Raw genomic sequence first — 10,780 nt, forward strand, 5'->3', positions numbered from 1 at the left:
ACTTGGGCATCCAGTCTGTGGCAGGGGGCCAGCCTTCACGAGCCAGGGGCAGGGGCCACGCCTGAGCCTCAGCCCATGTAGCCACAAGCTCTAAAGCCACCACGCGGCTCAGCCACAGCCTCGTGCTTGTCTTAGTTCTAAGTAGTTGGGAGGCTTAGCCTTTAAAGCCATCTGTTGTCAACCCGAGGGACAGCTCAGGACCGTTAGATATTTACCCTGTCCCGAGACTGCTCATTAGATTTGTCACAACCCTGTGAAGGAGACGGGATGATCAAAATAAAAAAATCTCAGGGTAAACTTTATGTCTTAAGAGTCTGGGTGAGGATATGAGCTTTGACCCGGGTCACCCAGCTACTAAGGCCTGGACTTGGAGCTCATAAATGCTAGGATCCTGTGTGACTCGCTTAGCTAGACTTTTAGTCCTGTGCTTTTGACACAGTCAAAAGGCTCTCAGTACATGTTTGCTGAGTGAATGAATCAGTGGGGAAAGATGGGGCCAAAACTCAAATTATCTGCTTGTCTTTCAAGTGCTGTTTCTGGGTACTTCTGAGACTTGATGAGTGTCTAAATCTGAAGTGTTTGAATGTGCCCACCCTACAGCAGGTGATTGGTTATGTTAGCCATCGTCTCAGAATTGATTCTGCTTTTATGGAGAACTTCTATAAAAATCATCATCGATCCGCTTGAAGAAAAACTTCGTAATAAAATACATGTCTGGTATTGACAGATACACTGTGTACCATTTTATATACTGTCTTCCATGTGCTGTTCTGTACTGTATTTTAGACGTTCTTGCCACTCTGGGCATCCTCCCTTGTTGAGACTCTGTGCTGCATCTGCTCCAGAGTGACGGGGTCATTGTCTTGACATGAACTTGAGCCACAGTAAAAACCAGGCATTTTCAGCTCTGTTCGATGAGGTGGTGGGAAGCACAGTCATGGGGACGCTGCATGATCGAAGGACAGAGTTGGACCCATCACTCTTTCTCGATGAAGAGTCGTCAGAATCCCCCAGAACCGTGAGGGCAGACGAACGTAGTGCCAGCCACCGAGCGACTCTTGCCAAAGTGTCTTTAGTTAAGCTGGGAGGAGTTCTTACAAAAGCATTTGGTTCTCTGGTTTTCTTTCCTAGTTCTTCCCTCAGAGACGCAGAGAGTAGCCTCACGCAAACGGCCTCACATCCTTTCCTGAGGCCTTCTCAGGAAAACCCCAACTATGTCACTGGATGGAGAAAAGGTTTCACATCTTTTAATCACTTCTGTTTCTAACAACAAGTGTGTCGTATTGGTGACATTACCGCTCAGAAATGTAAGCTGTCGTTATTTCCAGCCGAAAGAGGCAGTGGGGGGGGGCTCTGAATTTTCCAGACCGCCACCGTGTACCTCACTTCTCTCCGGGTCAGTGGGAAAGGTTTTCTCAAGTTGGAGGCCATTCTAAGAACTAGGATTTTCATCCATATTATTAGGGGGTAAATTTCCTCTTCAAACACAACCCCTCGTTCTTCCTTGATTAGGACATCACTGTGGCTTGGTCATTTTCTAAGGACCAGTATGCTGGGCTCTGTGCCGTGCAGTGAAGGGGCACAGAACTGCCCCTGAGGGGCCCCGCGGAGCCCAGCAGAGTTTAATTCAAGGATGAGGCACTAGGGTGGCCTCAACCCCGTGTCTGTTTCCACACAGACTTTCCCACCCTGTCAGACCTGCACCACCCCACGGGCTGGGTGACCCAGAACCAGCTTCGCCTCCAGGCCCTGCTTGGCCTTCCGTTAGGGGGGTTGGCCGCATCAGCCTCAGCAAGACATCGTGGTGACTGACCAGGGCGTGACCAACCAAGGGTTGGCGGTAGCTGCACCATGTTGCCACAAATGCAGGTTTCTCACCTCAAAGAACAGCACTGTAAGAGACCTGATCCTGTGACAGAGACTTATTGCCACCTCCAAGAACTCTGCCCCCTCATGCCTGAGGCCCCCAGGCCAGGCCGGAAGCAGCACAGAGCATGTGAGGAGCCTCAGCATGGGTGCCAAGGGCCCAGGCCCCCCCGCTGCTGAGAGGTTATGGTGCACCCAGGGTGGGAGGGGTTCAGGGGGCCTTTGGGCGCAGACAGCAAGGGGATGGAAAACTAGGGGGCCCCAGCTGAATGCCAGTCACCTCAGAATGGGCTGGCATTCATCCACACCCTTTAGCTGACCAAACTTTCTCAGTCAGACTGCCCAGAGGAGCCGGGGAGGTGGGGGGGCTGTCCCCTACGTCACAGTCCCCGGCATTGTCGTCAGCACACTCTGAGACTTTCAGCCTCCACTGCTGCTGATGAAGAACTGATTCGAAACACTCATGGTCTGAAAAGGCTGAGGTTTTCGTGAAACCACAGTACTTCTGCAAAGGCCTCTAAAGTACGGGGTACACGGAGCCTGAGCGAAGCCGTAGGGGTGGGTAATGCCGGTGCTGGCCTTCGGGCCACTGATAAATCCCATTTCCCATTTGTGTGTATTCTGTATTTACATAACGCCTTTGGAGCCGTGGAGCAGAGTTGGTTTTCATGAGAGCTGTAACAGATGGGACTGGGCTGTGTGGTGTGTTGAAGTAACATCCATGACCAGGGCAACCCCCTTCCGGGAATTCCTATACACGTTTTCAAGATCTAGCTCAGAACTCACCTTGCCAGAAGCAGCCCTTCTCTCATCTTTCTGGTACTCTGAGGATCCAGCACTTAGGTGTTGAGCCTCCATTATTATAAATACTGCTTTAAATCCCTGCAACTGGGTGGGTGGGTGCGTGGGTGGGCGCACAGGTGGCTTTCCTGCTCATCCCCCTCCTCCATCTTAGTTTAGGCCTGTTTGCCTCCTGCCCCCCCCACCCCGGACCAGGCCTATCCCCGCCTCTGCCAGACGCCCTCCATTCTCCACACGGTGATTGGAGTTGTCCCTGCACAGTCTCTCTCGTCAGACCCCCTTCTCAGACCCTTCAGAGGCTTCCAGGACCTTAGCGTGGAGGCCAGGATGCCTCGTGTGGCTTCTGTGTCCCCCTGTGTCCTCCCAGGCCTGAGCCCTGCCCGCTGGCACTTACTCCTCCCCCCCTGCTCCCCTACCTCTTCTTCCTCCTCTGCCCTGCAGCCCGGTGCACCCCAGCCCCACACAGGCCTCGCCTCCACATGGTCCTGCAGGGGGAACACACTCCCCTCTCCAGCGGCTGCCCCGCCTCCGCCCCGGGCCTCCGGAGCCTCCCGTGTCCTGTGTCTCACGCATCACTTCTCGTTGCTTTGTTGTTGCTGCTGCTGTTTGTCTCCCCCTCAGACAGCGCATTTTCTGGGGGGGGGGGCCCGCCGGTGGCCGCCACCCCTGCACCCCTGGGCCCGCACCCAGTGCCTCCTGGCTCCGAGCGGCAGACGCCCAGCCAGTCCACTGACTGAATGAAAGACTAAGTATCTGCTGTTGCCTGGGACATGGTGGGTCCTCAGTATATAGTTGCTGCTTTCACCGATTCATTCATTCATCAAATTATTTAAGCGCCTCTGTCTGGGGGGAAGCAGCAGCAAGCACGACGGGTAAGGATCTCCCCGCCCTCATATGCTCCATCCATGTTGGCTGCCCCCCTCTCTGTCAGCGCCCCCTCCCTCCTGACTTGCCCCCTTACGCTCAGGACACCGCTGCCCTCCCCCCTCCCTGCCCCGACTCCAACTGTGACAGCTCCTACCCTGGTCACAGGGCAGGGGGGGGGCCTGGAGACCAGCAGCTGCCGCTGGAATGAGAGCTGCTTCCTCTGTCCCCACAGGAGTCCAGGTAGAAAACCTGAAACCTCTCCCCCCACCCCACCCCGCAGGTGCAGCCCTGCAGGCCGAGCGCTCGCTGAGCAGCCTGGCCGCGCTCACAGAGCCGGAGCCGAGCGTTCCTGGGGCCTCAAGGAGCCCCCCAGCCTCCCTCCCTCTGTGAGGCCACGGCCCTCAGCACGGCCCCCAGCAGAAGGCCAAGGCTAAGCTGTACGGAGCAGCTGCCGCCCGGCCTTCCGCTGCGGACACGTGCTTGCCCCCGAGGGTCAGGCCTCGGGAGTCGCCAGGGAGAGCGCTCCTCTCCACAGTGACTCGGCCCTGAAAGCCAAGTCTCTCAGGAAGAGCCGGCCCTCAGCCTGTGCGGTAGATAGTCTCTCCTTGAGCCCTCCGTCAGCTCCTCTGACATTTGTCCTCCCACATCCCCCCCCCCGGCCCCTGCTCCACTAGGCAGACCGACAGACCGACGTTAGTGACTAGTGTGACTAGTGACGGGGCTTTCCTGCGGGTAATTCACATCTTCTCCAGAGTCATCTGGAAAGGGGCGCGTGAAGCTCCTAGGGCTCTCGGGCCCTGACCGGTCAGGGAGGCGGCTCCCTGCGCCCACACTGCTCCCGAGTCACTGCTGCTCCTTTGGCGTGGAACTGCGACATTATAAAATCGTCTCATTTCTGTTGCAGAAATTTCCAGAACTGAAATTCAAATATGTGGAAGAGGAGCAGCCTGAGGAGTTTTTTATCCCCTATGTCTGGTCTCTGGTCTACAACTCAGCAGTAGGCCTCTACTGGAACCCACAGGCCATTCAGCTCTTCACAATGGACTCCGACTGAGGGCAGGCCACCGCCTCGCAGCCTCCCCCCCTCCAGCCAAGCAGCCCTTCTAGCTGTTTTCTTTCTGGGGAACAGAAGTAGACAGATTGCCTGGTGCGTCTTCCATCAAAGAGAATCACACGGGCGTGTTTCCCTTACACACTTGGATTTGGAGAATCGGTGCCCAGTTGGCAATAGATCACTCAGCTTAGATTGTAGGGCAAAAAAAAGGGGGGGGGGGTACCCGACGATAATAAATGTAAAAAACCTGCTATTCCACACGCAATTTCATTTCTAAACCAAAAATCTAGAGCTTTTCCAGGAATCTGATGCCTTAGGCATATAACACTTCACCAGTCCATACTGTGGGGGTTTTGTTTTTGGGTTTTTTTGGCATGTTCAAGACTTTGGTTTTGGCTGTGTGTGTGTGTGTGTGTGTGTGTGTGTGTGTGTGTGTGCGCGCGCGTGCCAACATTAAGAAATACCTGAAAAGGTGAGAGGACAGGAATTAATGAGGACATGAAGTCGTATGTGTGAGAGGTGGCCTTCCAGAGGGCCCATGATTTGAAAAACACGGTGGCCGGGCAGTTGGATAGAAGCCTGTAGGTCAGTCCCCGTGCATCCTTCTCAGAGAAAGAAACAGCTTCTTCTCATGAAGCTCAGATTAGCTTTTCTGCGGATTTGGCCTCTGAGCTGTAGCTGAATTAAATTGGAGTCTAGCACAAATTAAGTTAATCTACTCTGTATTAATCATTGGGAAAAGTTTCATTTTGAAAGCAATCTTTTTTTCTTCAACCAGACTAATAGGAGAAAAGGAGACCAATTTGATTAATACAGTATTCTACAGGAGATGAAAAACATGTTTTTCTCTTCATTTCTGACTTTGTTTACACTTTTCGGGGCCCTGAGCTGGAGGGAGAAGCTTCCGGCCTCAGGCACCAAGGGCAGAGTGGCTGAGAGACCTCGTTTCCATTCTCAGAGACACGGAAAGAATTTACTTCTCTGCATAGAAAGCACACAGTCCCAGATGAGACCAAGCACCCAGTTTCCATCTGCTGCTGCCCAGTCCATATGAGGAACAAGCTTCTCACCTGTCCTGTGTCCCCAGGCTGGAGGCCAGAGTCACTGGGGTCCGTCACAATGGGCGAGGGTCTAAGAGGAGCCATTTCCAGTCCCATGAAGCTCTGAGGAGCTTCATAAGGTCATAAGCGCCCCAGTATGTAAGTGCACATCTGTGTGGCTTCTACCCCTGAGAAGCCTGGGCTGTTCCGTCCTGAAGGACGGCTTTTGAGGCCCGTTTCATCGTCATCAGGGCTGGAGCCAAGGCTCCCTAAGGCTGACTGACTGACGAAGGGCCGTCGCTGGTGGCAGGACCCACGAGGCAGGTGCAGTTTGCCCACTGTCCCCTCAGGCCATGCTCTGTTCAGGCCTCTCAACGATCTTCGCGAATGGTGGGGGACTGTCCCGTATCTCACTTACCGTCCCACGGACAGGGCCTCCACCCAACAGATGAGGCACGTTACGGGCTCCTGCCTAGTGTCGCCCAGGGGGAGAGGCGGTTTGAGGGTGGAAGGATCAGTCCTCACGTTCTGAACAATTGTCATTTTAGGTAGCAACTATTTTTTCCCACACGGGGAAATGATACACAGCTTGAATTTGCTTCCAAAGCATTTTGATCTGCTTCCTTTCCTTTAAACCAAAACACAAAATTCTAAGAGGGCCACGTGGAACAACTGAACCTCTGGGAGGACGGTGGCCCTGACCTTGGAGGCCGAGGGCCGGGCTGAGCCGCGGGGTCGTCACAGCCTGCAGGGCTGTCCGTTGTTGTGGCAGGAGGAAATCGGGTCCCCTAAAGTCAGTCAAGGAGCTCTTGATGGAGGGGGTCCTGCAGCCCCTGCTCCATAGGCTCCTGGCTCACCGAGGTGCCTGCAGAGCCCCGTTCTCAGTGGGCGCCTCTCCTCCGCCCTCTTTTAATTAACCAAACGGCCGAAGCGCTCACTGGCCTAACGCGCAGCCGTGGCTACCGCCCCAGGCAGCACATGAGCGCACGCTCCCAGGCCCCACTGCGTCCCTGCCTCCGCTCTGGGGACCCACCAGGAGTCTCCTGATTGTGCGAAAAATTTGTTACATGACAATAAATTTAACTGATAACCTTGAGTCATGCTTGCGTTCATTTGCTTAGAAATCTGTTTTCCACAAAGTAAAAATGGGTAGAATGAGGCCGTACAGGACCATCCTGTGCTTGGATGGAGTTAACCTCTGATTGTACCCAAGAGACGGAAGCGTTACTGCACTGCGTCATAAACCAAGAGTTCTGCCACAGTGCTTGTTTGCGAATGCATGGGCCCCTTTCAGTATCACCTTCCCTCAAGAGCTGAAGGCCATGGGCAAAAAGCTTCAAAATGGTGGCCCTGATTCCCATGGTCACCTGTCCAGCCTGGTGCCGTCGGATCTGTGAATAACAGCCTTGCAGTGTTGGCACCACGGGGCGGTCGGTCCTCACGCAACTGCACACGGAAGCAGGAGTGTGAAAGAGCTCGAGGACAGAAAGCAAGAAAGGAAAGACCAAGAAGGTCTCCGAGGTGAGGCACAGAAAGGACACTACTCTGGAAGGAAATCACAGGAGCTGGAAACGAGGAAGATGGAGAGAGGAAAGAACATAGGACCCGCATCAGTCAGAACACTCGGCAACTTCCTCCAGCTTGCTAACGTAAAGAGAGAGCAAAGTTCAGTTTAAGGGGGAGATGCTCCCAGGCCTAAAATTTCTTAATACTCTTTAGGCAACAAACTGGCCTTTACTTTCTGGAGAGCCAGCGTTTTGCCTGAGGCATTAAATCTCTCTGCATAACTGAGTCATTCTGTGCTTCTTTCCAGAGCCGTAGAGTTGTGCTACTTGCTGATACTTTATAGGCTTGGGTTTGCAAGGTCAACCCTTTGGGTCTCTTAATTCTCTCCCAGGCACTATGCCTCCAATTTCAGTAGGTGCCCCTTGATATTAGGGACTGATCCTTGGGCTTTCTGACACCAAATTCAAGGTTATTCCAGTGTCCTACATTGCCTTTGGGAGTTAATGAGATCAGGGTTTCTATTCTCTGATGAAGATCCAAGCCTCCTATGAATTTGGAAAGCTGAGGAATGGATTATAGCACAAAAGTCACAGCAAATAATACATTTTTTATTTTTTAAAAACGTTAGTAAAGCATAAGATTTAATCGCCTTAGAGGATGTCCATTTGGGGTTCTCCACACAAAGCAAGGGAGGTTCATCTGGACCTACCCCACCCTCTCCCCTTGGTCAGGTCCTATACGGAAATGACGCCTCTCTGACTTTACAAGCCTTTTTTTGTATTTAAAAAAATTTTTAATGTTTATATTTGAGAGACAGAGCTCACACAGGGGAGGGTTACAAAGAGAGGAAGAGAGACTCCAAAGCAGGCTCCAGGCTCCGAGCTGTCAGCACAGAGCCTGATGGCAAGCAGAGGGAGAGGAAGAGAATCCCAAGTAGACTCCATGCTGTCAGTGCAGAGCCTGATGCGGGACTAAACCCAGGTACTGTGGGGTCATGGCCTGAGCTGAGATCAGGAGTCAGATGCTTAACTGACTGAGCCATCCAGGTGCCCCTGCAAGGGTATTGAAAGTGCCAGATAGACAACAGCCTCTGGAATTTGCAAAGACCCTCCTCCCCCCTGAGGAAAAGCAGTCCCATACAACTGACCAGGTAATATCTCACCATCTTGTTGGCTCTCACGTGCCTTAAAGCAAAATTTTAAAATTTTGGCCAGATTTCCAAGTTCTTAGTTGGAGGGTTGGTCTAGATTACCTAGTCCTCCATTCCAATCAATAGACTATCCTTCATGGATACTGTGGCCCAGCTTGTAAATCACCTCAGTCCTGGGGCAGAAATAAAACAGACAATCCACACCTAGACACATCATAGTAAAACTGTTGAAAACCAGAGAAAAGTGAATGTTAAAGCCACCACTAGACACTGGTAGTGGTGGGATTACCTTTCAGCAGAAAAGTGGAGGACCATGAAATCATGCCTTTAAGGTACCAAGAGAGAATGACTGCCAACCTAGAATCTTATAGTTGGCAAAATAACAAGAATGAAGAAGAAGAAAAGACATTTTTCAACAAACAACTGGAAGAATTCATCAGTATACATATCCTAAAGAAAAATTAAGAGTGATCTAAAGGCAGAAAAGAAAATCATCCCAATTGTAAGGATGGTTTCAGGAAGGATTGAAGAGCAATGAAAATGAGAAAAGTACAGGTCAACATAAGTACTGATGATGTAAAACAGTAGTTGTGGAGTTTCAAATATATATCAAATTAAAATGCATGAAAGCAAAGGTATATAAGTGGAGAGGGCTTAAATAGAGTTCTAAGCCCCCTGCATCATCCAAGAAGAGGATTAAGAAAAATCCCATTTAATATTACACTTTGATAAGTCAAGAATGCATGTTGTAAAAAGTATTAGTAAAAGAGTGTGACTTTGAAACTAATTGGGAGGGTGGAATAACCAACTTAGTGGCAGGTTGAAGAGCTACAAAAGGGGATAAGAAAGAAGGAAAACAGAACCAGTGGAACAAATAGAAAGCGAGTTGCAAGATATATGTGATAAATCCATCATTGCATTAAATATAAATGGGCTAATGCTCCATTGCTGACAAAGATTGTCAGGCTAGCTTTAAAAATAACAATCATAGCAATGCCTGGCTGGCTCAGTTGTAACTCTTGATCTCAGGATCTTGAGTTCAAACCCCATTTATGACATGGAGTTTACTTAAAATTAAATTTAAAAATAAATTTAAAAAACAAAAATCATCTGTTTTATAGAGACACTTTTTAAACAATAAATTTAGAAATTTTGAAAGAAAAGGAAGAAATAGCAAACAGTAACCATAGGAAACTGGTGTAGATATATCAATATTGAAGTAAACTTTAAGGCATAAAAAAAGAATTATTAGAAATAAAAAGGGTCACTTCAGTTATCAGAAAGAGGTAACAATTCAGGGCACCTGGGTGGCTCAGTTGGTTGAGCATCCAACTTCGGCTCAGGTCATGACCTCACAGTTCATAGGTTTGAGTCCCATGTGGGGCTCTGTGCTGATGGCTTAGAGCCTGCTTTGAATTCTCTGTCCTGTCTCTCTCTCTCTCTCTCTCTCTCTCTCTTTCTCTTTCTCTTTCTCTCTCTCTCAAAAATAAACATTAAAAATTTTTTAAAAAGGTAATTCTAAATTTTTATGCACTTAATGACATAATCTCAAAATACATAAAAGTTGATAGAACTAAAAAATCTATGCAAACATGCAACGATAGTAATTTCTTAACGCACCTATTTCAGTAATGGATAGAAAAAAACAAGCATATAAAAATCAAGTTATACAAAATTTAAGCAATGCAATTAGCAAACTTGCCAAATGGATACGTGTAGAACACTCCACTCAACAGCATACTTTTCAAACGCAGTGGCACAGAGTCCAAACTTAGCCTGTATGCCGTAACTGTAAAACAAGTCTCAACAAACCTTCAAGGAATTAATTCAAATGAAATATGTTCTCCAACCACAATGCAATTAAGCTGGAAATCAATTAGGAAAAAAATAAAATAATTTGATGACCCTCATATATTCGGAAGTTGAACAGATTTCTAAAGTAACCCATCTGGGGGTGCCTGAGTGGCTCAGTCGGTTAAGCGTCCGTCTTCAGCTCAGGTCATGATCTCAAGGTTCATGGGTTCAAGCCCCACATCAGGCTCTGTGTGCTGACAGCTAGCTTAGAGCCTGGAGACTGTTTTGGATTCTGTATCTCCCTCTCTCTCTGACCCTCCCCTGCTCATGCTGTGTGTGTGTGTGTCTCTCTCTCAAACATTTAAAAATTAAAAAAATAAATAAAATAAGTAAAATATAAAATAACCCATCTGCCAAGGAAGAAATCATAAAGGAAATTTGAAATATTTTGTCTTTTTTTAAAGTTTGTTTATTTTTAAGAGAGAGAGAGAGTGTGTGTGTGTGTGTGTACATGCATGAGCAGGGGAGGGGCAGAGAGAGACAGAGGATCCCAAGCAGACCCCTAGCTGTCATCGCAGAGCCCTACTCGGGGCTCTAGTCTCACAAACTGGGAGATCATGACCTGAACCGAAATCCAGAAGTGGAAGCTTAAATGACCGAACCACCCAGGTGCCCCTAAAATATTTTGAACTGAGTAATAAA

At 49.5% G+C, this 10,780-nt stretch overlaps 1 protein-coding gene across 3 annotated transcripts in view; it reads left to right on the forward strand.

The window, feature by feature from the left end:
• Nucleotides 1-4,841, forward strand: part of DYM (dymeclin) — a 338,993-nt gene extending 334,152 nt beyond the window's left edge. For 2 of the 3 annotated variants that reach the window (XM_077777573.1, XM_077777572.1), the window contains one exon: nucleotides 4,439-4,841. In XM_077777573.1, the coding sequence (XP_077633699.1) occupies nucleotides 4,439-4,588 (150 nt within the window). In that variant the 3' untranslated portion in view covers nucleotides 4,589-4,841. The remainder of the gene's footprint in view (nucleotides 1-4,438) is intronic. The other variant, XM_077777571.1, reaches the window with a different exon arrangement.
• Nucleotides 4,842-10,780: the final 5,939 nt, after the last annotated feature.

This window comes from Crocuta crocuta, unplaced genomic scaffold (genome assembly GCF_008692635.1).
Source record: "Crocuta crocuta isolate KB4526 unplaced genomic scaffold, BGI_CrCroc_1.0 scaffold36, whole genome shotgun sequence".
Classification (NCBI taxonomy): domain Eukaryota; kingdom Metazoa; phylum Chordata; class Mammalia; order Carnivora; family Hyaenidae; genus Crocuta; species Crocuta crocuta.